Source organism: Cetorhinus maximus, unplaced genomic scaffold (genome assembly GCF_964194155.1).
Source record: "Cetorhinus maximus unplaced genomic scaffold, sCetMax3.hap1.1 HAP1_SCAFFOLD_1803, whole genome shotgun sequence".
NCBI lineage: Eukaryota > Metazoa > Chordata > Chondrichthyes > Lamniformes > Cetorhinidae > Cetorhinus > Cetorhinus maximus.
This window is the reverse complement of record NW_027597743.1, coordinates 1-23,722: the sequence shown is the minus strand read 5'-3', so window position 1 is coordinate 23,722 and position 23,722 is coordinate 1. Positions and strand designations below refer to the sequence as shown.

The 23,722-nt window shown below is 53.8% G+C and overlaps 1 protein-coding gene across 1 annotated transcript; it reads right to left on the bottom strand.

The window, feature by feature from the left end:
• Positions 1-1,443: 1,443 nt before the first annotated feature.
• LOC144676663 (nonsense-mediated mRNA decay factor SMG9-like) lies at positions 1,444-23,716 on the bottom strand. The gene is made up of 6 exons (XM_078537031.1): positions 23,695-23,716; positions 21,280-21,386; positions 16,130-16,237; positions 11,051-11,176; positions 3,713-3,857; positions 1,444-1,574 (listed from the first exon to the last, which is right to left on the bottom strand). Exons 2-6 carry the CDS (start codon positions 21,365-21,367, stop codon positions 1,496-1,498), a joined length of 546 nt encoding a protein of 181 aa, XP_078393157.1. The 5' UTR covers positions 21,368-21,386; positions 23,695-23,716; the 3' UTR covers positions 1,444-1,495.
• Between the last annotated feature and the right edge of the window lie 6 nt (positions 23,717-23,722).

Sequence of the window (23,722 nt, the reverse complement as noted above, 5' to 3'; positions counted from 1 at the left end):
AGCAACCCCACTTACAAATGATCAACACAAAATGACAACTTTAATGATGTCCGTTGCTCACATTGTCAGAAATCAGGAGAGCTCTCGCCCCCCCAATGAACACGCGACAAAAAAACACTTCCACCCCTTCAGAACAACCCACAGCTTTAATTCGATGGGACATGAAACACCCCACTCGCAGCGGTTTGTGGACCTGCCCAAAGAGTTTCTATATAAATAGCTGGTCGTCGGTTAGATGTGCTCCGTCAATATAGTGGAAGTCGGCAAAGACAGGGTCTTGTTGGTGGTGGGGGGGCTTTGCTCTGTCTGGGTCTCAGCTCCTTTCCCCACTCTCCCCCCTCTCCCCTCTGAGAGGATTATAGGGTCGATAGAGAGAAACTATTGCCTCTGGTTGGGGGAGGAGGGGACAAGAGTCCAGGACAAGGTAGGGGCCAGAACCTTAAAACTGGAGCCAGGCCATTCAGGGGGTGATGTCAGGAAGCACAGTCTTCACACAGAGGGGGAGAGGGAATCTGGAACTCTCTCCCCACACCAACCCCACCCCCTCCCAACCAGCAACACCCCCCCACCCCCCCCCAACAAACGGCCAAAAACAGCTCCAAGGTCAATTGGAAATTTCAAAACGGAGATTGATAGGTTGGCGTCGGGTCAGGGGTTAAGGGTTACGGAACCAAAGGGCCAAGATCTGGATGGGGAGCAGCCGAAGAGGGGCTGAATGGCCTCTACCCTGTCCCACAAAGAGTATTTCTTCCCCCATCTTCGCCGCCCCCACCCCTGTGACTCTCCGAGCGGCCTCAAGAACGGTGAGGGTCAGGTCGGAGGTGATTGGTCAGCGCAGCTAGCGGTGGGATTTTTTAGCCGAGAGAGGCTGAAGGGTGGGTCGTTGGTGGTGGTGGGGGACCTTCATGACAAAAAGTGGCCCAGGTTGATCCAGGTTGAATTTTTGAGGTGTGAGCGCTCAAAGCCTTGGACTGGTCACGACCGCAGAGCTCCTGGGACATCAGCGCAGGCCCCAACCGGGGTTGCCAAAGGATCCCGTGTTGCACATTCCAAAGCACCGAGCACACATGGGCAGCCAAGTCAGCAAGGCTGCTGCCACAGCCCACCCCGAGCGGCGCCACGGGCCGGGCTGGGACTGGGACTGGGAACGGGGCCCCACAGGCAACTCGTCCCCCCCCCCCCGCCCACCGTCCGAGTGCCAGGCAGCGGTCAGTCCGAGGGTCAGCGGCAGCCCAGCTCCGGGGGGAAAAAACCCACTTCCCAAACGGACGGGAAGGGAGAGGACGTGAAAACCGGGAACAGCACAGAGCGGGCGCCGGCGAATGGTCGAGGGGTGGGGGGGCTGCCCCTTTCCGGTGGGATCTCACACAGCAGGGGGTGGGGGTCTTCAGACTCGGCCGCTTCCCGTCCTTCCCGAAGGCTGGCTGGCTGCCTTTCCCCCTCCCCCGCCCCGATCCCGGCAAAATGGCTGCCAGCGCCTGGGGGGGAAGCAGGACTAGGACAACAGGCGGCTGTACTCCGAGAGCGCCGAGGACTTCTTCACTCCGTCCCAGATCCTGGCGGCGTAGTGGAACCTTTGGGGGGGAAAGAAAAGAGCTCGCGATTATAACCTCCTGACCTCAGGGCACCCCCCCCTGCCCAAGTGCTTCACAGCCACTGACATGTGGTCACCGTCATTATAAAGGGAAACGCGGCAGTGACTCTGTGAACAGCAAAACCTCAAGACGTGACCGGCTCCTCCGTCTATTTTACCTGACGTCGGTCGGGGAAAATAATGCCCCCAAAACGTCGGAATATCTGCCCCCTGCTCTTCTTCGCAGTAGCGGCTGTGGGTTCATTCAGATCCAACCGAGGGGGCAGACAGGCCGACAGCTCAGCCTAAAGGCAGCAGCTGCAAAACTGCGGCACTCCCTCAGTACTGACCCTCCGACAGTGCGGCACTCCCTCAGTACTGACCCTCCGACAGTGCGGCACTCCCTCAGTACTGACCCTCCGACAGTGCGGCACTCCCTCAGTACTGACCCTCCGACAGTGCGGCACTCCCTCAGTACTGACCCTCCGACAGTGCGGCACTCCCTCAGTACTGACCCTCCAACAGTGCGGCACTCCCTCAGTACTGACCCTCCGACTGTGCGGCGCTCCCACAGTACTGACCCTCCGACTGTGCGGCGCTCCCACAGTACTGACCCTCTGACAGTGCGGCGCTCCCTCAGTACTGACCCTCCGACAGTGCGGCGCTCCCTCAGTACTGACCCTCCGACAGTGCGGCGCTCCCTCGGTACTGACCCTCCGACAGTGCGGCGCTCCCTCGGCACTGACCCTCCGACAGTGCGGCGCTCCCTCGGCACTGACCCTCCGACAGTGCGGCACTCCCTCGGCACTGACCCTCCGACAGTGCGGCACTCCCTCGGCACTGACCCTCCGACAGTGCGGCACTCCCTCGGCACTGACCCTCCGACAGTGCGGCACTCCCTCAGCACTGACCCTCCGACAGCGCGGCTCTCCCTCAGTGCTACCCCAATTCGGGAGGTGGCAGTGCAGTTGAATCACTCCACCCTCCCACCCCCACCCCCACCTCTATCTTTTAGCGCAGATAGAAATAATAAATCTCCTCAGTTCTCTTGTTGCTACAACAAGCCTTTTATGACCACTTCTAAAGGCATTGCTGAACAGATGGAATTGACATGACCAACTGCAAACTCCGTGTTGCTGCCAGTCAGAACGGGACCAGACAGATTGACCAATACTGACAGTAAATCACAACTTTCTCCATGACCTGAGTAATGGCGGGGTCAGCAGCAGGGGTCGCCAACATCTGACCGCACGCGTTCCTGGAGGTTTATCACATGACCTCCGGCCGCCAATCTCACCACCCAACCCCTCCTGGCAACCCGCGCCGTTTGTCATTCAGCTTGTCCGTCATGAGGCCCTGACACTGCCCAGGCCAATCAGGCAGCCCGCAGACTCTCCCTCAATCGGACCGGGTGAATCTTAACCATCAGTCAAACAGCTTCTACTCTCCCAAAGTGTCCGATACTTTTACAACGGATAAACATAAGCGGTTTTTTAAAAAAAAAAACAAGCAAAAAAAAGAGGCTTTTTTATTTTAAAAAGCCTTCCCGATTTTACTCCTGGCAGTGACCCCCCGCAGAGGTGGTTGATCATTCATTCCCGAGGACTTGGCAACTCTTTAGTCAGCTGGGAACCTGGCTGGAAACGATAGAATTTAAACTTAAAAAGATTGACCGTTGTCATTATCCGGCTCATCCGCTCATTCCGACCCTCCAAACGTTGGACGGTAACGATGCGGCCTAGGAGGGAGGGAAGCCTAACTCCGAGGGTCCCCACGGCAACAAGGCTGACAAGCTGATCTTGCAACAAAAAAAAACCCACGAAACGCACAGCGGAGGAGCTGGCCATTCGGCCCATCTGCTCCACACGAGCATCCTCCCACCCTCTCTTCGTCTCACCCCCCCATCGCCCTATCTCTTCTCTTCCTCTCTCCCCCCTCGCGTGTTTATCCAACTTCGCCCTTCGATACGTCGACACTATTCGCCTCCACCGCTCCCCGTGGGAGCGAGCTCCAAGCTGTCACCCCTTTCTGGGTAGAGAGGGTTACATTGAAAGAGGTTTGGAGTCGAGCATAAATGGGCCAACATGGGCTGGTGGGGCCGAACAGCCTCCCTCTGTGCCGCGCTGGGCGCCTCCTTACCAGTTCTTCTCGGTGAGGATGGTGTGCGAGAGCTGAGGCCGGGACATGGACAGGATTTGGCTCCTCAGCTTGCCGACCAGCGATTGGAAGCTGGGGTGTCCTTTGTAACCTGGGAGCAGTGGGAAGAGGGACATTCCTCCGGCCCCTGTATGAGGTAAATAAACCCGGCCGTTAGCAAAGAGAGAGAGAGAGAGGATGGCGCAATCGTCATGACAACGTTATCAAGATGATAAAACCAGAGACTTGTACTTATGTAGCGCCTTTCACGGCCGCCAGACACCTCGACGTGCGTTTCGGCGAATGAGGTGCTTTCTTTTGAAGTGTGGTCACTGTTGTAACGCAGAAAACGTGACAGCCAATTTACGCACAGCAAGCTCCCACAAACAGCAATGTGGTAATGGCCCAGATCATCTGCTTTTTTAAACTGATGTTGGTAGAGGGATAAATATTGGCCCCAGGACTCCTCCTCTAACCTTCCCAATAGCGGCTGTGGGAAAATTTAAAAAAAAAACTTTTTTATTATTCGTCCATGGGGATGTGGGCATCGTCGGCTAGTTCAGCATTCACTGCCCGTCCCTAATTGCCCCTCGAGAAGGTGGTGGTGAGCTGCCTTCTTGAACCGCTGCAGTCCATGTGGTGTAGGTACACCCACAGTGCTGTTAGGAAGGGAGTCCCAGGATTTTGACCCAGCGACAGTGAAGGAACAGCCGATATATTTCCAAGTCAGGATGGTGAGTGGCTTGGAGGGGAACTTCCAGGTGGTGGTGTTCCCATCTATCTGCTGCCCTTGTCCTTCTAGATGGTAGTGGTTGTAGGTTTGGAAGGTGCTGTCGAAGGAGCCTTGGTGAGTTGCTGCAGTGCATCTTGTAGATGGTACACACACTGCTGCTACTGTGTGTCGGTGGTGGAGGGAGTGAATGTTTGTGGATGTGGTGCCAATCAAGCGAGGCTGCTTTGTCCTGGACGGTGTCCAGCTTTTTGAGTGTTGTGGGAGCTGCACTCATCCAGGCAAGTGGGGAGTATTCCATCACACTCCTGACTTGTGCCTTGTCGATGGTGGACAGGCTTTGGGGGAGTCAGGAGGTGAGTTACTTGCTGCCGGATTCCCAGCCTCTGACCTGCTCTTGTAGCCAGTGTTTTTATGGCTAGTCCAGTTCAGTTTCTGGTCAATGGTAACCCCCAGGATGTTGATAGTGGGGGATTCAGTGATGGTAATGCAATTGAAATCAAGGGGCACCAGTTCAATTCTCTCTCTTGTTGGAGATGGTCATTGCCTGACACTTTTGTCGTGTGAATGTTACTTGCCACTTGTCAGCCTAAGCCTGGATATTGTCCAGGTCTTGCTGCATTTGGACATGGACTGCTTCAGAATCTGAGGAGTCGCGAATGGTGCTGAACATTGTGCAATCATCAGCGAACATCCCCACTTCTGACCTTATGATGGAAGGAAGGTCATTGATGAAGTAGCTGAAGATGGTTGGACCGAGGACACTACCCTGAGGAACTCCTGCAGTGATGTCCTGGAGCTGAGATGACTGACCTCCAACAACCACAACCATCTTCCTTTGTGCTCGGTATGACTCCAACCAGTGGAGAGGTTTCCCCTGATTCCCATTGACTCCAGTTTTGCTCGGGCCCCTTGAAGCCACACTCGGTCAAATGCTGTCTTGAATTCAGCTCTTTTGTCTACTTTTGAACCAAGGCTGTAATGAGATCAGGAGCTGAGTGGCCCCGACATAACCCAAACTGAGCGTCAGTGAGGTTATTGCTACGGACGTGCCGCTTGATAGCACTGTTGATGACTCCTTCCATCACTCCACTGATGATGGAGAACAGACTGATGGAGCAGTAATTGGCCAGGTTGGATTTGTCCTGCTTTTCGTGGACAGGATATATCTGGGCAATTTTCCACATTGCCAGGTGGATGCCAGTGTTGTAGCTGTACTGGAACAGCTTGGCTAGGGGCGCGGCAAGTTCTGGAGCAGAAGTCTTCAGTACTATTGCCGGAATATTGTCAGGGCCCATAGCCTTTGCAGTATCCAGTGCCTTTAACCGTTTCTTGATAACACATGGAATGAATTGAACTGGCTGAAGACTGGTCTCTGTGATGCTGGGGAGCTCAAGAGGCAGAGATGGATCATCCCCTCGGCACTTCTGGCTGAAGACTATTGCAAAATGTTTCAGCCTTATCTTTTGCACTGTTGTGCTGGGCTCCACCATCATTGAGGATGGGGATATTTGTGGAGCCTCCTCCTCTGGTGAGTTGTTTAATTGTCCACCACCATTCACGACTGGAGGTGGCAGGACTGCAGAGCTTAGAACTGATCTGTTGGTTGTGGGATCACTTAGCTCTGTCTATCACTTGCTGTTTATGCTGTTTGGCACGTAAGTAGTCCTGTGTTGTAACTTCACCAGGTCGACACCTCATTTGCAGTAACTCTTGGTGCTGCTCCTGGCATGCCCTCCTGCACTCTTCATCGAACCAGGTTTGATCTCCTGGCCTGATGGCAATGGTAGAGTAGGGGATATGTTGGGCCAAAAGGTTATGGATTATGGATGAGTGCAATTCTGCTGCTGCTGATGGCCCACAGTTGCTGGATGTTTGAAGTCAGCTATTTGCTACATCCACCCGAGCTATTAGATGGGGCCTTGGTTTAACGTCTCATCTGAACAACAGCACCTGGGACACTTTTGTGGTGTGAATGTTACTTGCCACTTGTCAGCTCACGCCGTTGAGAGAGCTGCCCAATTTACTCCTACGTCCCGAGCTTTGCTCCCCATAGCCGTACAAACAAGTCCTCTGCAGGTATAAGCCCTTTTGAAGGATTCCCCTGTCTGCTGGAATCTCGGGCGGTGGGCGGGGGGGGTGGGGGTGTGTGTGTGTGTGCTTACGCTGGGTCCCACTTGCCTTTGCAAGCCCGTGGCACAGGACCAATCCCATCGCGAAGCCAACTGGATAGTCTGAGTCAGGCCCAGGGTCGCAAGGATTGGGTTGCTGTGGGGAAGTGGAAGCAGTGTAACACTGAGGCATTAGGAGGCGCTCTTTTAGAGGGGCTATTCCTCTCTGGCTCAGCACTTTGAGACAGCCAGAGACCATGAAATGAGGAAGGAGACAAAGCGCCAATGTCTCCTTACTTAAGGACAGATATACTTGCATTGGAAGCAGTTCAGAGAAGGTTCGCGAGGCTGATTCTTGGGCTGGGGGCGGGGATGAGTGCAGCTCCCACAACACTCAAGAAGCTCAACGCCCTCCTGGACAAAGCAGCCCCGCTTGACTGGCACCCCATCCACCACCTTAAACATTCACTCCCTCCACCACCGACGCACAGTAGCAGCAGTGTGTGTACCATCTACAAGATGCACTGCAGCAACTCACCAAGGCTCCTTCGACAGCACCTTCCAAACCCACGACCGCTACCATCTAGAAGGACAAGGGCAGCAGACACACGGGAACACCACCACCTGGAAGTTCCCCTCGGAGTCACTCACCACCCCGACATGGAAATATATCGGCCGTTCCTTCACTGTCGCTGGGTCAAAAGCCTGGAACTCACTCCCTAAAAGCGCTGTGGGTGTACCTACACCACAGGGACTGCAGCGGGTCAAGAAGGCAGCTCATCACCACCTTCTCAAGGGGCAATTAGGAGTGGGCAATAAATGCTGGGCCCAGCCAGCGACGCCCACATGCCATAAATGAATAACAAAAAAAAAAGATTGAGCGGGTTGGGCCTGGAGTTTAGAAGAACGAGAGGTGCTCTTATTGAAACAGATAAGATTCGGAGGGGTGGGTGCTGAGAGGATGTTCCCCTTTGTGGGGGAATCCAGAACTATGGGGCACAGTTTTAAGATAAGGAGTCTCCCATTTAGGTCGGAGATGAGGATGAATTTCTTCTCTCAGAAGAACACGAGTCTGTGGAATTCTCTTCCTCAGGGATTAGCGGAGGTCAGGTCACTGAATGTGTTCAAGGCTGAGTTCGACATATTTTTGAACGACAAGAGAATCAAGGGTCATGGGGAACAGGCAGGAATGTGGAGTTAAGGCCACAATCAGATCAGCCATGATCTCATTGAATGTTGGAGCAGGCTCAAGGGGCTAAATGGTCTCCCCCTGCTCCTAGTGTTTGTGTTCACCCATGACTTTACACATCCAGGCAGCCACTTAAAAATTGTTTCCTTAAGTGTCAATTCAGTGGTTTTAATCATTGAACTGATGCTCGATCTATCTTTCTGGTCCATCTGAGCTGTGTCTCAGTTGGGAGCACTCACAAGACTCCGGGTTCAAATCCCACTCCAGAGTTTGAGCACAAAATTCAAGGTTGACCCTGCAGCGCAGTACCAAGGGAGCACCACACTGTCAGAGGGTCAGTACCAAGGGGGCACCGCACGGTCGGAGGGTCAGTACCGAGGGGGCACCGCACGGTCGGAGGGTCAGTACCGAGGGGGCACCGCACTGTCGGAGGGTCAGTACCGAGGGGGCACCGCACTGTCGGAGGGTCAGTACCGAGGGGGCACCGCACTGTCGGAGGGTCAGTACCGAGGGGGCTCCGCGCTGTTGGTGGGTCAGTACCGGGGGGGCGCCGCACTGTCGGAGGGTCAGTACCGAGGGGGCGCCGCACTGTCGGAGGGTCAGTACCGAGGGGGCACCGCACGGTCAGAGGGTCAGTACCGAGGGGGCACCGCACTGTCGGAGGGTCAGTACCGAGGGGGCACCGCACTGTCGGAGGGTCATTACCGAGGGGGCGCCGCACTGTCGGAGGGTCAGTACCGAGGGGGCACCGCACGGTCGGAGGGTCAGTACCGAGGGGGCACCGCACGGTCGGAGGGACAGTAGCGAGGGGGCACCGCACGGTCGGAGGGTCATTACCGAGGGGGCACCGCACGGTCGGAGGGTCAGTACCGAGGGGGCACCGCACGGTCGGAGGGTCAGTACCGAGGGGGCACCGCACGGTCGGAGGGTCAGTACCGAGGGGGCACCGCACTGTCGGAGGGTCAGTACCGAGGGGGCACCGCACTGTCGGAGGGTCATTACCGAGGGGGCGCCGCACTGTCGGAGGGTCAGTACCGAGGGGGCACCGCACGGTCGGAGGGTCAGTACCGAGGGGGCACCGCACGGTCGGAGGGACAGTAGCGAGGGGGCACCGCACGGTCGGAGGGTCATTACCGAGGGGGCACCGCACGGTCGGAGGGTCAGTGCCGAGGGGGCACCGCGCTGTCAGTGAGCAGTACCGAGGGAGGGCTGCACTGTTGGCAGATGAGGTCTAAACCGAGGTCCCACCTACCTACTCGGGTGGTTGTAAAAGATCCTACTACCATTATTTGGCAGAAGAGTTGGGGGGGAGGCGGAGGCCTAGGGGGGAGGGGAGGCGGGGGCCTGGGGGAGGGAGGCGGGGGCCTGGGGGAGGGAGGCGGGGGCCTGGGGGAGGGGAGGCGGGGGCCTGGGGGGAGGGGAGGCGGGGGCCTGGGGGGAGGGGAGGCGGGGGCCTGGGGGGGAGAAGGCGGGGGCTTGTGGGGGGGAGGCGGGGGCCTGGGGGGGTGGGTGGGAGGGAGGCGGGTGCCTGGGGTGGGGGGAGGCGGAGGCCTGGGGGGGAGCTCTCCCCCATGTTCCGGGACCAACATTTACCCCCGCAAATCAGCCCCGAGAAAGAAACAGACAATGTGGTCACACTGCTGTTTGCGGGATCTTACTGTGCGCAAATCGGCTGCCGCGTTTCCTGCGTTGCGGCAGCGACTGTACTTCATGGAAAGGGCTTGATGAGTCATCCAGCGGGTCGGGAAATGTGCTTTACAATTGTAAATCTTGTTTTTCTCTGGGGCAGGATTGTGGAGTTGTTGGCGAATTACATTGTGGCTGGGCCTGGCCTTCCCTGTGCAATGCCTGTCACTTGCTGGCTGAACGACATGTTCCATGGTGAGATCCTGTCCTGATATTGTACAATCGCTGTGTAGCCTTTGGCTTCATGCTCACGGGGGTTAATCTCTACTGGGATGAAGAGTTGCTTTCACACGGTCTCTTTATTTTCCAGAGTTCCACGAACTGCTGGAGAATTATTAAAGCAATTTGTGGTGAAGAGTGTGGTTCAAAACACATGTCATAAGTACTGCGAATTAAGAGAGTAGGTCAGAGGCTGCGCATTCTGCGGCCAGCGGCTCACATCCGGATTCCCCACCGCCTACAGGATACAAGTCAAGGGGTGTGATGGATCTGGGGGGATCAGGTCTCTGGGCTGGGGTCTGAGCCCGGTGACATTTTGACGCTCGGGCTCATTCGGCTTCAGGAATCCTTTGCCTTGAAGGTTCCTGGCAGCCACCGCGTCACATGACCCCCCACAGCACGGAGCTGCCTCTCGCCTGGCTCTCAATATGTAACCGCCCTCGGAAAGCACAGGGTGCGAAACAGGAAAGGGTCACGAAGGTGAGGGGTGAGGGGCTTCACTGAGGTTTCGGGCTGGGATACAACGAAGGGGAGGGTTTGACGGGGACGGCGTAGAGGGAGATTTACTCTGTATCTAACCCCGTGCTGTACCTGTCCTGGGAGTGTTTGATGGGGACAGTGTAGAGGGAGCTTTACTCTGTATCTAACCCCGTGCTGTACCTGTCCTGGGAGTGTTTGATGGGGACAGTGTAGAGGGAGCTTTACTCTGTATCTAACCCCGTGCTGTACCTGTCCTGGGAGTGTTTGATGGGGAGAGTGTAGAGGGAGCTTTACTCTGTATCAAACCCCTGTGCTGTACCTGCCCTGGGAGTGTTTGATGGGGAGAGTGTAGAGGGAGCTTTACTCTGTATCTAACCACGTGCTGTACCTGTCCTGGGAGTGTTTGATGGGGACAGTGTAGAGGGAGCTTTACTCTGTATCTAACCCCGTGCTGTACCTGTCCTGGGAGTGTTTGATGGGGACAGTGTAGAGGGAGCTTTACTCTGTATCTAACCCCGTGCTGTACCTGTCCTGGGAGTGTCTGATGGGGACAGTGTAGAGGGAGCTTTACTCTGCATCTAACCCCGTGCTGTACCTGTTCTGGGAGTGTTTGATGGGGACAGGGTAGAGGGAGCTTTACTCTGTATCAAACCCTGTGCTGTACCTGCCCTGGGAGTGTTTGATGGGGAGAGTGTAGAGGGAGCTTTACTCTGTATCTAACCCCGTGCTGTACCTGTCCTGGGAGTGTTTGATGGGGACAGTGTAGCGGGAGCTTTACTCTGTATCTAACCCCGTGCTGTACCTGTCCTGGGAGTGTTTGATGGGGACAGTGTAGAGGGAGCTTTACTCTGTATCTAACCCCGTGCGGCAATGACCATTCTTTATCTTCATCATGGGTTTGAATGACCCGGAAACAGTAACCTTACCGGCCCTGACTAGGTTTTCCTCGACCTCACTCTCCATCACAGGAAGGAGAAACAAGTTGACCTCTGACTCGAGGAAGTCATTGCTCAAACCAGGAAAGATGTTGCAGTCCAACATTGAGAGTGTACCTAGTTTAACAGGACAAAAAGGAAGCCATAAAGGAGGTGAATTAGCATGACAAAGGACAAAATGACCATTGGACTGTATTTAATACTTGTTGAATAGAGATTACAAATGCATGCTCGACTGCAATTTAGCTCCATCTTTCCCCCATTGGAAATTCTACATGTATAATGGAAACTTGTATGTAAACATGTCACACTGCAATGATATCCTTGTTGACTAGATCCAACAACGCTATGGTAACAGTGCATCAAGTGTGCACCAGGCATCACACACACTGTTACAGATGAACTAGTGGGGCCTTATATTTATAAGCAGAAATTTTTTTTAAGACAGGTGAGGTTCCCTGTACAGGACTTGTTTTTAACTGAGGGCATGTTCCCTTAAGAATTAGTCATTGTTAGCCTCTTCGCAGCAGAATAATACACTGACTTACATAGAACGAGACCATTCGGCCCATCATGCCTGTCCCAGCTCTTTGAAAGATCTATCCAATTAATCCCACTCGAACCACCCCCTGCTCTTTCTCCCACATCCCTGCAAACTTTTCCCTTTCAAGTATTCATCCAATTCCCCCCTTTTTTGAAAGTTTCTATTGAATCTGCTTCCACCGCCATTTCAGGCAGCGCCTTCCAGATCACAACAACTCGCTGTGTCAAAAAAAAATAATTCCCCTCATCTCCCCCTCTGGTTCTTTTCCCGATTCTCTTCAATCTGTGTCCCTCTGGTTACCGACCCTCCTGCCGCTGGAAACAGTTTCTCCTTATTTACTCTATCCAAACCCCTCATGATTTTGAACACCTCGATTCAATCTCCCCCTTAACCTTCTCTGCTCTGAGGAGAACAATCCCAGCTTCTCCAGTCTCTCCACATGAACTTCAGTCCCTCATCCCTGGAACCATTCGAGCAAATTTCCTCCACACCCTCGCCGAGGCCTCCACATCCTTCCTAAAGTGTTTGGTGCCCAGAATTGGGCCCTCCTGACCCCCCAAAGCCTGTCCACCGTCCATAGGGCACAAGTCAGGAGTGTGATTGGAATACTCCCCACTTGCCTGGATGAGTGCAGCTCCCACAACACTCAAGAAGCTCAACACCATCCAAGACAAAGCAGTCCTGCTTGATTGGCACCACATCCACAAACATTCACTCCCTCCACCACCGACGCACAGTAGCAGCAGTGTGTGTACCATCTACAAGATGCACTGCAGGAATTCACCAAGGCTCCTTAGGCAGCACCTTCCAAACCCACGGCCACTACCACCTAGAAGGACAAGGGCAGCAGACACATGGGAACACCACCACCTGGAAGTTCACCTCCAAGCCACTCACCATCCTGACTTGGAAATATATCGGCCATTCCTTCACTGTCGCTGGGTCAAAATCCTGGAACTCCCTCCCTAACAGCGCTGTGGGTGTACCTACACCACAGGGACTGCAGCGGTTCAAGAAGGCAGCTCACCACCACCTTCTCAAGGGGCAATTAGGGATGGGCGATAAATGCTGGCCCAGCCAGCGAGGCTACATCCCATGAATGAATAAAAAAAGATTGAACGCAATATCCCAGCTGGGGCCTAACTAGTGACGTATAAAAGGTTCAGCATAACCCACTGGCTTTTCTATGTTAATATCTCATCAATTACATTGTTAAGGTTAAGAGAAACAGGTGATGGGTATTAATTGTCTTTGAGCACATAGTTACGCTTCCTGCAAGATGAATACTGCAGGATCTGTCCCCACCCCATCTTCCAACCCAGCCCCGGCCGCGTATTCACTATACTCCCTGACCTTCCCCTCTCCGACGCTGAACGTTCAGTGCTCAGCAAAGGACTTAGCTTCATACCCTTACGCCCTCATCTCAATGAATTTCGGGCTCGGCATGATGCTGAACTCTTCTTCCGCCGTCTTCGTCTCCGTGCTCACTTCTTTGGGCAGGAGTCCTCTCCCCGTTCAACGGATCCTTTCACCCACCTCCAATATTCTCCCTCCACCTGGACCCCTCCCTCTGGATTCTTACCTTCTCTTGATCTTTTCATTGAGAACTGTCAGCGTGACATTAGCCGTCTCAATTTCTCTGCTCCTCTCACCCATTCTAATCTGTCTCTCTCTGAACTTGCTGCACTCCGTTCTCTCAGGTCCAACCCCAACATTGTCATCAAACCCGCTGACAAGGGTGGTGCTGTTGTTGTTTGGCACACTGACCTCTACCTCGCAGAGGCTGAGCGTCAACTCGCAGACACTTCCTCCTACCTCCCCCTGGACCATGACCCCACCACTGAACATCAAGCCATTGTTTCCAGGACTGTTACTGATCTCATCTCCTCTGGAGATCTTCCTCCCACAGCTTCCAACCTGATAGTCTCCCAACCTCGGACGGCCCGCTTCTACCTCCTACCCAAAATCCACAAACAGGACTGTCCCGGCAGACCGATCGTGTCAGCCTGTTCCTGCCCCAAGGAACTCATTTCTTGCTATCTTGACTCCATTCTCTCTCCCCTTGTCCAGTCCCTTCCCACCTACATCCGTGATTCCTCTGACACCCTACATCATATCAACAATTTCCAGTTCCCTGGCCCCAACCGCCTCCTCTTCACCATGAACGTCCAATCCCTGTACACCTCCATCCCCTACCGGGATGGTCTGATAGCTCTCCGCTTCTTCCTCGAACAGAGGCCCGAACAATCCCCATCCACCACTACTCTCCTCCGTCTGGCTGAACTTGTTCTCTCACTGAACAATTTCTCCTTTAACTCCTCTCACTTCTTCCAAATAAAAGGTGTGGCTATGGGTACCCGCATGGGCCCCAGTTATGCCTGTCTCTTTATGGGGTATGTGGAACATTCCTTGTTCCAGTCCTACTCCAGCCCCCTCCAACAACTCTTTCTCCGGTACATCGATGATTACTTCGGTGCTGCTTCATGCTCTCGTCTGGACCTGGAAAAATTTATTAATTTTGCTTCCAATCTCCACCCCTCCATCGTTTTCACATGGTCCATCTCTGACATTTCCCTTCCCTTCCTTGACCTCTCTGTCTCAATTTCTGGTGATAGACTGTCCACCAATATCTATTACAAGCCTACCGACTCCCACAGCTACCTCGACTACAGCTCCTCACACCCCGCTTCCTGTAAGGACTCCATCCCATTCTCTCAGTTCCTTCGCCTCCATCGCATCTGTTCTGATGATGCCACTTTCAAAAACAGCTCCTCTGACATGTCTTCCTTCTTCCTTAACCGAGGTTTTCCACCCACGGTGGTTGACAGGGCCCTTAACCGTGTCCGGCCAATCTCCCGCGCATCCGCCCTCACACCTTCCTCTCCCTCCCAGAAACATGATAGGGTCCCCCTTGTCCTCACTTATCACCCCACCAGCCTCCGCATTCAAAGGATCATCCTCCGCCATTTCCGCCAACTCCAGCATGATGCCACCACCAAACCCATCTTCCCTTCACCCCCCCGGCGGCATTCCACAGGGATCGTTCCCTCCAGGACACCCTGGTCCACTCCTCCATCACCCCCTACACCTCAACCCCCTCCCACGGCACCTTCCCATGCAACTGCAGAAGGTGCAACACCTGCCCCTTTACTTCCCCTCTCCTTACCGTCCAAGGGCCCAAACACTCCTTTCAAGTGAAGCAGCATTTCACTTGCACTTCCCTCAATTTACTCTACTGCATTCGTTGCTCCCAATGTGGTTTCCTCTACATTGGAGAGACCAAACACAGACTGGGTGACCGCTTTGCAGAACACCTTCGGTCTGTCCGCAAGCATTAGCCAGACCTCCCTGTCGCTTGCCATTTCAACACTCCACCCTGCTCTCATGCCCACATGTCCGTCCTTGGCCTGCTGCATTGTTCCAGTGAAGCTCAACGCAAACTGGAGGAACAGCACCTCATCTTCTGACTAGGCACTTTACAGCCTTCCGGACTGAACAGTGAGTTCACCAATTTTAGATCATGAACTCTCTCCTCCATCCCCACCCCCTTTCCGACTCCCTCCCGCTTTTTTTCCCCAATAATTTATATAGATTTTTCTTTTCCCACCTATTTCCATTATTTTTAAATGTATTTCCATCCATTGTTTTATCTCTACCTTTTAGCCTTTTTTGATTCCTTCACCCCACCCCCACTAGGGCTATCTGTACCTTGCTCGTCCTGCTTTCTACCCTTAATTAGCACATTCCTCAGCTAATATCACCACCTTCAACACCTCTTTGTCCTTTTGTCTGTGACATCTTTTGGTTATCTCCACCTATCACTGGCCCTCTATCCAGCTCTACCTGTCCCACCCCCCCTTAAACCAGCTTATATTTCACCTCTCTTCTATTTTTCCTTAGTTCTGTTGAAGGGTCATTCGGCCTCGAAACGTTAACTGTGTTCCTCTCCGCAGAAGCTGAGTTTTTCCAGGTATTTTTGTTTTTGTTTTGAATGCCGCAGGGTCTGGAGTGCATCATCAGCCCCAGGAACAATATATTAATTTAATTAGATAAGTTTCCTTTAAAGTTTTGTCGTTTCGTTATGGTGCCCCTTTAAGGGGCTGTTAATTTGTTTATTAGTTATACTTATTTTATTAGGTTCTTAAAAGAGCGTATAAATAGAGGATAGCTGGGACACTGGGCATGTGGAGAAGAGTTGTGAGGCTCAACAAAACAACAAACCTTTTCCATAAAGAAAAGTTCTGTGTCTTGGCTTCTGCTTCACCAACCAGTTTGGATCCTGTTAAAATTGTACTCTACTCTACGTAATAAAAATCAAGGTACACTTCTTTCCTTAACCGTACCAACTTATCCTGGCATCCTTAAAGATCTGTGTACGCAACACGCCAAGGTCTCTCCGTCCCTGCGCTGACTTTAGTCATTTGCCGTGGCAGGAAAGCTCGGAGTCCGAATCAATTGGGACCAACGTGGTGCGAGGCACAGGGTTGGCTTGTGTGCCACGTGATTACAGCGTGAAGCGCGATTACCTTTATACTTGAGGTGCGAGTGCAGCATGAGCTTGTCGATGACCGTGTGCATCTTCTTGAGGTTCCGAGGCCAGAAGTCCTCCCGCCTGGCTTTATTCTGCAGGAAAACTGGACGGAAGCGGGGAGAGTTAAACAGCGGCGCGCCGAGGGAAGGGCGGTTCAAACCCTTCCGGATGTTCCAAAGCACTTCACAGCCAACGCTGCAGCTACCCGTTACAGCACAGGAGGCCATTTGGCCCCTTCGTACCCATGCCAGCTCTCTGCAAGAGAGCAGCTACTCCCACTCTCTAGCCTTTCTCTCATGGCCCTGCGATTTTTTTCCTCTTCAGGTAAAGATCCAATTCCATTTTGAAAGTCACAATTGAACCTGCCTCTGCCACACTCTCAGCGTATTCCAGATCTTAACCACCCAATGAGTGCAGACCTTTTATCTCATGTCGACTCTTGGTTCAGTCGTCAAGCCCCTTATATCGCTGTTCTCTGGTTCCTAATCCTTTCGCCAGGGAGTGTCTCAGTTTCTCCCTATCCACTCTGTCCAGACCCCCTCATGGTTTTGAACACCTCCATCAAATCGCCTCTCAACCTTCTCGTCTCCAAGGAGAACGGTCCCAGCTTCTCCAATCTATCCACGGAACTCATCCCTGGAGCCATTCTCATGAATCTTTTTCTCTGCGCCCTCTTTAAAGCCGTCGCTTTTTAAAATTCAATCACGGGGCGTGGGCGTCGCTGGCTGGGTCCCAGCATTTATTGCCCATTCCCTAATTGCCCCTCGAGAAGGTGGCGGTGAGCTGCCTTCTTGAACCGCTGCACTCCGTGTGGTGTAGGTGCTGTTAGGGAGGGAGTTCCAGGATTTTGTGCAGAATTGAACATAATACTCCAGTTGAGGCTGAACCAGTGTTTTATAAAGGCTCACCATCATCTCCTTGCTATTGTACTCAATGTCCTTGTTAATAAAGCCCAGGGTGCTACATGCCTCTCTCAACCTGTCCTGCCACCTTCAATGACTTGTACTACTGCTCCTGCACCTCCTTTGGACTTCTATTCTTTATTCTTTTGTGCACAGCAAGCTCCCACAAACAGCAATGGGAAAATGATGGGTCAAGTTTTTGTTTCGATGATGTTGATTGAGGGGCAAAAAGTGGCTGTGGGATCTTTCCATCCACCTGGGCGGGCAGATGGGGGCCTCGGTTTAACGTCTCTTCTGAAAGACGGCACGCTCAACAGCGCCGCACTCCCTCAGCGCTGCACTGGGAGTGCCAGTCTAAATTTTACAGCTCAAGTGTCTCGATTGGGGCGGGGGCCAACCACCTACCGACCTCAGGGGCAAGAGCAACACCCACTGAGCAACCGCTGACACTACACTTCAGACCTTATATTTACCAGTGCTTCTCCATTTAAAAAGACAGCTTGCAATTATAAAGCAACTTGAACATAATAAAACACTGCAAGGAGCTCCACAGGAGCATTCGCAGTCAAAATTTGACCCCAAGCCACATAAGGAGACATTAGGGACAAGGTGACCAAAAACTCAGTCAAAGAGGTTGCTTTTTTAAGGATTGTCTTAAAGGGCGAGAGATAGAAACAAAGAGAGAGAGAGAGCGAGATAGGGAAATGGGATTAGAATAGCTAGGTACTTGTTTGACTGGCACAGACTCGATGGGCCGAAGGGCCTTTTTCTGTGCTGTAGACCTCTATGACTCTATGAATCCATAGATAGAGAGAGAGAGAGACAAAGAGAGAGAGACAAAGAGAGAGAGAGACAGAGACAGAGAGATAAAGAGAGAGGTGGAGAGGTTTAGGGTGGGAATTCCAGGGCTTAGGGTCCCAGGCAGCTGAAGGCACGGCCGCCAATGGGGGATGAATAGGAATCGAGGGGTGGACAAGAGGCCAGAATTGGAGGGCTGCAGACATCTCGGAGAGTTATAGGAGGAGGTTACAGAGATAGGGAGGGTTGTAGAAGCTGCGGGTGGTTACAGAGATAGGGAGGGTTGTAGGGACTAGAGGAGGTTACAGAGATAGGGAGGGTTGTAGAAGCTGCGGGTGGTTACAGAGATAGGGAGGGTTGTAGGGGCTGGGGATGGTTACAGAGTTAGGGAGGGTTGTAGGGGCTGTAGGAGGTTAGAGAGATAGGGAGGGTTTTAGGGGCTGGAGGAGGTTACAGAGATAGAGAGGGTTGTAGGAGCTGTAGGAGGTTAGAGACAGGGAGGGTTGTAGGGGCTGGAGGACGTTAGAGATAGGGAGGGTTCTAGGGGCTGCAGGTGGTTAGAGATAGGGAGGGTTGCAGGGGCTGGAGGAGGTTAGAGATGGGGAGGGTTGTAGGGGCTGGAGGAGATTAGAGATAGGGAGGGTTGTAGGGGCTGCAGGAGGTTACAGAGACAGGGAGGGTTGTAGGGGCTGGAGGAGGTTACAGAGATAGGGAGGGTTGTAGGGGCTGGAGGAGGTTACAGAGATAGGGAGGGTTGTAGGGACTGGAGGAGGTCACAGAGATAGGGAGGGTTGTAGAAGCTGGGGGTGGTTACAAAGATAAGGAGGGTTGTAGGGGCTGTAGGAGGTTAGAGATAGGGAGGGTTGTAGGGGCTGGAGGAGGTTACAGGGATAGGGAGGGTTGTAGGGACTGGAGGAGATTACAGAGATAGGGAGCGTTGTAGGGGCTGTAGGAGGTTAGAGATAGGGAGGGTTGTAGGGGCTGGAGGAGGCTACAGAGATAGGGAGGGTTGTAGGGGCTGGAGGAGGCTACAGAGATAGGGAGTGTTGTAGGGGCTGGAGGAGGTTACAGGGATAGGGAGGGTTGTAGGGACTGGAGGAGATTACAGAGATAGGGAGGGTTGTAGGGGCTGTAGGAGGTTAGAGATAGGGAGGGTTGTAGGGGCTGGAGGAGGTTACAGAGATAGGGAGGGTTGTAGGGGCTGTAGGAGGTTAGAGATAGGGAGGGTTGTAGGAGCTGGAGGAGGTTAGAGACAGGGAGGGTTGTAGGGGCTGGAGGACGTTAGAGATAGGGAGGGTTCTAGGGGCTGCAGGTGGTTAGAGATAGGGAGGGTTGCAGGGGCTAGAGGAGGTTAGAGATGGGGAGGGTTGTAGGGGCTGGAGGAGATTAGAGATAGGGAGGGTTGTAGGGGCTGCAGGAGGTTACAGAGACAGGGAGGGTTGTAGGGTCTGGAGGAGGTTACAGAGATAGGGAGGGTTGTAGGGGCTGGAGGAGGTTACAGAGATAGGGAGGGTTGTAGGGACTGGAGGAGGTCACAGAGATAGGGAGGGTTGTAGAAGCTGGGGGTGGTTACAAAGATAAGGAGGGTTGTAGGGGCTGTAGGAGGTTAGAGATAGGGAGGGTTGTAGGGACTGGAGGAGATTACAGAGATAGGGAGCGTTGTAGGGGCTGTAGGAGGTTAGAGATAGGGAGGGTTGTAGGGGCTGGAGGAGGCTACAGAGATAGGGAGGGTTGTAGGGGCTGGAGGAGGCTACAGAGATAGGGAGTGTTGTAGGGGCTGGAGGAGGTTACAGGGATAGGGAGGGTTGTAGGGACTGGAGGAGATTACAGAGATAGGGAGGGTTGTAGGGGCTGTAGGAGGTTAGAGATAGGGAGGGTTGTAGGGGCTGGAGGAGGTTACAGAGATAGGGAGGGTTGTAGGGGCTGTAGGAGGTTAGAGATAGGGAGGGTTGTAGGAGCTGGAGGAGGTTACAGAGATAGAGAGCGTTGTAGGGGCTGTAGGAGGTTACAGAGATAGGGAGGGTTGTAGGGTCTGGAGGAGGTTACAGAGATAGGGAGGGTTGTAGGGGCTGGAGGAGGCTACAGAGATAGGGAGTGTTGTAGGGGCTGGAGGAGGTTACAGGGATAGGGAGGGGGCGAAATCAGGGACGTATTTAAAAACCAGGATGAAAATTTTGAAATGGAGGCCTGACAGGATCAGGAGCAAAAGTAGGTCAGCGAGTGACAGGGTTGATGGATGCAGGGGACTCAGTGCGGGTCAGGTTACGGGGCAGCAGAGTTTTGGACGATCTGAAGTTTTTCAGAGGAGGGGGTGGTGAGGCCGGCTGAGCTGAAATGATGCGGTTTTCAGAAAAATGATAAACAGATGGACGGACTTAAGTCTAATCGTAACTAGATCGGTTGTTGACACACAGACTGTTGTTTCACCGTCACAAACTCAGTCACAAAGTCAGATGGGACTCAGATGTTTTCTCACTCACTGCACTCTCTCGCCCTCCAACCCAACATTCGCAAACTCCTCAGCTCACTCAGTCTCCTCTTCGTCACCAAAACCCAAAATCAGAACCCTACTGTCCTCTGTCAATACACGAGAAATACCTGTATTCTCCCAGGACAGGTACAGCACGGGGTTAGATACAGAGTAAAGCTCCCTCTACACTGTCCCCATCAAACACTCCCAGGACAGGTACAGCACAGGGTTAGATACAGAGTAAAGCTCCCTCTACACTGTCCTCATCAAACACTCCCAGGACAGGTACAGCACGGGGTTAGATACAGAGTAAAGCTCCCTCTACACTGTCCCCATCATACACTCCCAGAACAGGTACAGCACGGGGTTAGATACAGAGTAAAGCTCCCTCTACACTGTCCCCATCAAACACTCCCAGAACAGGTACAGCACGGGGTTAGATACAGAGTAAAGCTCCCTCTACATTGTCCCTATCAAGCATGAACTGACGCAATGGTGGAGCAGTTTCAGGGAGCTGAATGGCCTCCTGTTCTTCCTCGACTCAGTCCACTGACTGACCCAATGCACTGCCCTATATCCTATCGTCATCTTTACCCTTGGGCTTTTCAAATCGATAGTACACACCATCCTGACTTGGAAATATATCGGCCATTCCTTCACTGTCGCTGGGTCAAAATCCTGGAACTCCCTCCCTAACAGCACTGTGGGTGTACCTACACCATAGGGACCGCAGCGGTTCAAGAAGGCAGCTCACCCACCACCTTCTCAAGGGCAACTAGGGATGGGGAATAAATGCTGATCTTGCCAGCGACGCCCACTTCCCTTGAACGGATGAAACAAAAAGCGCTGCATGACAGGAGAGCGCAGAGGCCTGTCTGCCTGGTCTATTCCCGACCCGCGGGAGCTGCACGGTGAGGGCTGGTCTCAACGTCAAAGATAAAACCGTCGGGCGAAACCCAGCTCCCGCTGCCTTACCGACGTTGGGGTAGTATTCCGTGCCTTCCTCAGAGCCTGGGCCACCGCTCGACTCGTGACTGGGCGAGGGAGTCGAGGGCTTCAGCATTTCGGCTGTCTGGAGAAACCTGTGCAAGAGGAAGAGAAAAACAGACATGAGCGTTTTGCAATGCTGCACCAGTGGCCTGTTGCTAACTCCCCACTGATGATGCTACCTCTTGCTGTCTTCCACAGGTCACAACTGCCCTCTGGAGCCCCAGCCCAGTGTGACCTTAAGACACTGAGCACTGTCGAGCAGAGAGGTCACCGGGCAGCCAACAGCAGCAGAGGCACTGGCTGATCGTTTCCCATTGACTTGGGCACTGAGGCCAACAGTGATACTCCTCGGTGTCAGAGTGGCTCTATGGGTTTAGCAATCTCTCTCTCTCGCTCAGCTCAGAGTGAGGGGATTGTGCTCACGCCCCCAAGGTCATAGACTCCAGCCCCATAATCCGGGGCAACGCTCCCACAATTTCATACTGAGGGAGCGCTGCACTGTCGGAGCGTCAGTACTGAGGGAGTGCTGCACTGTCGGAGGGTCAGTACTGAGGGAGTGCTGCACTGTCGGAGGGTTAATACCGTGGGAGCGCTGCACTATCGGAGGGTTAGTACCGTGGGAGTGCTGCACTGTCAGAGGGTCAGTACTGAGGGAGCGCCGCACTGTCGGAGGGTCAGTACTGAGGGAGCGCTGCACTGTCGGAGGGTCAGTACTGAGGGAGCGCTGCACTGTTGGAGGGTCAGTACTGAGGGAGTGCTGCACTGTCGGAGGGTCAGTACTGAGGGAGTGCTGCACTGTCGGAGGGTCAGTACTGAGGGAGTGCTGCACTGTCGGAGGGTCAGTACTGAGGGAGTGCTGCACTGTCGGAGGGTCAGTACTGAGGGAGGCGCTGCACTGTCGGAGGGTCAGTACTGAGGGAGCGCTGCACTGTCGGAGGGTCAGTACTGAGGGAGTGCTGCACTGTCGGAGGGTCAGTACTGAGGGAGTGCTGCACTGTCGGAGGGTCAGTACTGAGGGAGTGCTGCACTGTCGGAGGGTCAGTACTGAGGGAGTGCTGCACTGTCGGAGGGTCAGTACGGAGGGAGCGCTGCACTGTTGAATTTGCCATCTTTCCATGAGACATCGCTCTAAGGTCCCCCTGAAGGGGTGTAAAAGATCCCACGGCCAATATTTGGAAGAAGAGCAGGGGTGTGGGGGCGGAGTTCTCCCCGGCGGATCTGGGGCCAATACTTATCCCTCCACCGACATCACTAAAATGAGCAGATAATTGTCTTAATCCACAGTCACTTGAAAAATGAATCACAGGCCTGGGGTCATCCAAAGGTCGCTATACAAATGCAGGTCTGCTTCTGTCTCCATCTCCAATCCAAATCCTGACCGGTTCCCAAGGAGCTATCCAGCATCGAGGCTGAGGGAGCCAAGAGGGCTGATTGCTTTCCCAGGCTCACTGTAGCATGCAGCCAAATCGCGCTGATTCAGCTCCAGCAATCACTGGAATCAGATCCCCAGCCAAATTCCAACAGCACCCCTGGACCTCCGGACTCTGGTCGGCTCTCCAACGTGGGACTGCGCTGCACGGCTCGGGTCCCGGCAGGGCTGCGCGTTCGCTCCCTGCGTCTGTGTTCCATGGGCTGTCCTCAGAGGGCGTCGCGTTAAACGCGACGATGGGTCAGGTATTTCTACAGAAGCTTTCACTGGGCACAGCTCTGGGTGGCCGGCTTTTAAAGGAAGCACGTGCTTCGCTTCGGAGCGGGCGCGGCGAAGGAGCTGCGACAGGGAGGAGTTGGCGAAGTGGTAACGTCACTGGGACTAGTGGCGCCAAGGCCCAGGCCAACGCTCTGGGTGGGGGACACAGGCTCAAACCCCACGGCAGAAGTTAAACCCAATAAATAACAAAAATCTGGAACACGAAAGCCGGTTTCCTGACCTTGAAACTCTCGTCGATTGTTCCGGTTGATCACTTGGTTCACTGATGTCCTTGAGGGGAGGGAAATCTGGCCCCCCCTCCACCCACCCTTTACTCGGCCCGGCCTACATGTGACTCCAGGCCCACGGCAACGTGGTTCACTCTCCGAAACGGCTGAGCTGATCGCTCAGTTCGAGGGCAATTAGGGACGGGGTCGGCGAGAGCCAGGGAGAGGGAGCACGAGACAAAGTGAGCAAAAACGAGAGAGCACGGCCGAGAGAGGGAGGTAAACAGAGAGAGCGAACTACAGTTACCGAGAGAGACTTCTCTCTTTGTCCTCTCTGCACAGCCTCTCGCTTGGTCCACCCCAACCCCAACCCACCCACCCACACCGCCCCTACAGCTCCCTCCCCCATGTCTCCACTCCGCTGTCCAGCGGAGTGGGACCGAACTCCCCCAGTGAACTCCTGTCCTGTCCCAGTTCTGTCCCTACCTGTACAGGTTGAGGTCGGTGAACCAGT